At 46.5% G+C, this 3,812-nt stretch overlaps 1 protein-coding gene across 1 annotated transcript; it reads left to right on the plus strand.

The window, feature by feature from the left end:
* Positions 1-1,895: 1,895 nt before the first annotated feature.
* LOC110311020 (olfactory receptor 8S1-like) lies at positions 1,896-2,823 on the plus strand. Its single transcript, XM_021184203.1, has one exon. The coding sequence runs from the start codon at positions 1,897-1,899 to the stop codon at positions 2,821-2,823; it is 927 nt and encodes a 308-aa protein (XP_021039862.1). The 5' UTR covers position 1,896.
* Positions 2,824-3,812: the final 989 nt, after the last annotated feature.

Below are 3,812 nucleotides of genomic sequence, written 5' to 3' on the forward strand. Positions count from 1 at the left end.
AGAGAGAGAGAGAGAGAGAGAGAGAGAGAGAAAAGGGCAGGGAAGGGAAGGGAAAAACAAAACAAAACAAAACAAACCTGTCCTTTGTGCAGTCAGTCCAGAGTCACAACGAATGTCTGTCTGTCCACCCTCCTCTCAAAATCCTGAATCAGAAAGATGTGACTTAATCCTCTTTCTTCTCTTCTTTTCCTTTCCCATGCTGGCCAGGGACAAGGCAATCTTGGAGTTTCCACCTCCTCTAAAACTTTCCCCCCACGTGTGGCCGCTTGTCCACAAGGTGGCTGACCGCATACCTAACTCAAACAGCATGGCTGCCATCCTCCATCTCCCTCCTCCAGGGAGCTGCGAAGATTGACAGCTTGCTGACCTAAAGTTTTCCTTTTTCAATTCTAATAAAATTTTCCTCAAGCTTCAAAAAAAAAAAAAAGGAATAAAAGAGAGAGGAAAAACTAAGCTAGGGTGAGCGAGGAAAATTCCAGAATATTGTGGTAGGAAATTTGTCTTTATTCATGGAGAACACACCTAAAATGCTAGACTAAGAATTAGAAAAAAAAAAAAAAAAAAAGATGGGATATTTTTCCTGGCTCCACCACTCAGTCTCACATTTCCCATGGGTACAATAAAAGTAGCTCCCCAGGCCTCAAATGCTTCCTAGAATTGTTGTGAGAACAAACAAGAGTAAGAAAGTTCTCTGGATACAATTTTTTTTTAACATTAACAAAATTTCATGTGCGGATAAGAAAGAATCTCTGGCTTCTGCTGAAGGGGAGAGGAGGGGAGTGGGGAAGTTTGGAACAGCGCCCGTCCTGTGTGGTATAGTGTTCTTTAGACGCAGTGAGAATGAGGGGCTCTGTAGTGAAGACTACAATGTACACGTGACCCCGCTGTATTACACGTCTGGTAAACCTTTCGGAGCAGAAATGGAATTCTCTGACCCACAAGTGAAGAGTGCTGAAAACTCGTCCCAGGCGTACGCAGAAAGCAGCCTGCTCAAATGTTGGAGCAGACAAGATGATGTGTTAGATAACAAGATAAAAAGCATAGGAACCCAGTCACAAAAAAACACACATGATACGCAGTCGCTGATAAGTGGATATTAGCCCAGAAGCCCAGAAGCTAAGAATACCCAAGATACAATTCACAAACCACATGAAACTCAAGAAGAAGGAAGATCAAAGTGTTGATACTTCGATCCTTCTTAGAAAGGGGAACAAAATACCCATGGACGGAGTTACAAAGTGTGAAGCAGAGACTGAAGGAATGACCATCCAGAGACTGCTCCACCCAGGGATCCATTCCATAAACAAACACCAAAACCGGACACTATTGCATATAACAACAAGAGCTTGCTGACAGGAGCCTGATATAGCTGTCTCTTGAGAGGCTCTGCCAGTGCCTGACAAGTACAAAAGCAGATGCTCACGACCATCCATTGGATGGAGCACAGGGTCCCCAGTGAAGGAGCTAGAAAAGGACCCAAGGAGCTGAAGGGGTTTGCAGCCCCATAGGAGGAACAACAATATGAACTAGCCAGTACCCCCAGAGGTCCCAGGGACTAAACCACCAATCAAAGAGTACACATGGTGGGACTCGTGACTCCAGCTACATATGTAGCAGAGGATGACCTAGTCGGTCATCAATGGGAGGAGAGGCCCTTGGTCCTGTGAAGGCTCTATGCCCCAGTGTGGGGGAATGCCAGGGCCAGGAAGCGGGAGTGGGTGGGTTGGTGAGCAGGGGGAGGGGAGAAGGGATAGAGGGAAGGTGTTTTTCAGAGGGGAAACCAGGAACGGGGATGACATTTGAAATGTAAATAAAGAAAATATCCAATTTAAAAAAAAAAAAAAGCACAGGAAACCTCACCCTGCTTTCCACTTTATTCCAAGGAAATAATCACTAATGGCCTGGAGCAACCACAGCGTCATCACGGAGTTCATTCTCACCGGGCTCTCTGACGACCCCCTGATCCAGGCTCTACTTTTTGCTCTGTTCCTGGGGATTTATATCCTCACTATGACGGGGAACCTGACAATGCTGCTGGTGATCACGGCTGACTCCCACCTCCACACACCCATGTACTTCTTCTTAAGCAATCTGTCGTTCGTAGATCTCTGCTTCTCATCCGTCACGGTACCGAAACTGCTGAAGGACCTCCTATCGGCGAAGAAAACCATCTCAATAGAGGGCTGCCTGGCTCAGGTCTTTTTTGTGTTTTTTTCTTCTGGTACTGAAGCCTGCCTGCTCTCCGTCATGGCTTATGACCGCTATGCTGCCATCTGCCATCCCCTGCTCTACGGCCAGGTGATGAGAAATGAGTTGTGTGTAAGGCTTGTGGTCATCTCATGGGGCGTGGCCTCTCTCAACGCAACCATCATCGTGCTCTTGGCTGTCAACCTGGACTTCTGTGGGGCTCAAACCATTCACCACTACACCTGTGAGCTGCCTGCCCTTTTCCCCTTGTCCTGTTCCGATATCTCCATCACTGTCGTTGTCCTGCTTTGCTCCAGCTTGCTGCATGGGCTGGGAACCTTTATTCCTATCTTCTTCTCCTATGCACGCATTGTCTCCGCCATCTTGAGCATCAGTTCCACCACGGGGAGGAGCAAGGCCTTCTCCACCTGCTCTTCCCACCTCGCTGCAGTGACCTTGTTCTTTGGGTCTGGCTTTCTTTGCTATCTCATGCCGCCTTCTGGTTCTTCTCTGGACTTGCTCTTGTCGTTGCAGTACAGCGCAGTCACGCCCATGCTGAACCCCCTCATCTACAGCCTGAAGAACAAGGAGGTGAAGGCGGCTGTGCAGAGGACCCTGAGAAAGTATTTGCTTTAGGTAGTAAACTATGTAAAATTGCCTAATTATATTATTTTATCATGCATCCTTCAATCACACAGTGTCAAGTATTTGGGGGGGGGGGCGAGGGGGTCTCTTCTGGGACTTGCCTGAACATCTAATCTCATCATCCCAAAGTATGGGGGGCTTTTCTTGGTTTGGACTTTTATTTAGAAAGTCTGTTGGCTGGAAGAGAACATGAAGATAATTTTCCACAGACTAGAATCATATGACAGCAAAATAAAAGAGGTGGACAGACGGTCGTTGGAAACATGGCACAGTGGTAGAATACTTGACTAGTAAGTACAGGGCTCTAGGTTCAGAGTTCCCTTGCTCCCACCAAAAAGAAGGAGGAAAAGGAAGGGAGGAAGAGAAGGAGGGAGGGAAAGAGGGAGGGAGGGAAAGAGAGAGGCAGGGGAGATGTAATGGTCACCTCGGGATATTCTGAATCTAACTGTGAAGACTTAATGAATTTTCTAATGACAACTTTACAAAAATGAAAGAAAATCCTATGTCAAAAGCTGAAAACTGCATGTAGACTACTGTGGACATATGACTGCTGCAGCTGAAGCTATGGAGCACGGCAACAAAGTCTTCAGGAAAGACAATCTATATCATTAGGTACCTATTAATAACAAAACCTAAAATGTCGAAGTGTTCAAGTACAAACTATGAACAGATAACAAGACCTGAGCCCAGGGCGTGGCTCAGTGGGTAGAGTACCTGCCTAGCGTTCACAACACCTCACACACTGAGCACAATGGCACACACCTGTTATCTCTCCCCTCAAGAGCACAAGAGAATTACAAGCTCAAAGCCATATTGACCTAGTTCAAGGCCATTCTCAGCTGCTTGAGACTCTATTTCAAAAGTCAGGAGAATACTGAAAGATAGTGTCTTAGTCAGGGTTTCTATTCCTGCACAAACATCATGACCAAGAAGCAAGTTGGGGAGGAAAGGGTTTATTCGGCTTACACTTCCATACTGCT

The sequence above is a fragment of the Mus caroli genome, chromosome 15 (genome assembly GCF_900094665.2).
Source record: "Mus caroli chromosome 15, CAROLI_EIJ_v1.1, whole genome shotgun sequence".
Classification (NCBI taxonomy): domain Eukaryota; kingdom Metazoa; phylum Chordata; class Mammalia; order Rodentia; family Muridae; genus Mus; species Mus caroli.

Coding starts and splice junctions, on each gene's coding strand:
- LOC110311020 (XM_021184203.1), top strand. CDS start 1,897: ATGGCCTGGAGCAACCACAGCGTCATCACGGAGTTCATTCTCACCGGG.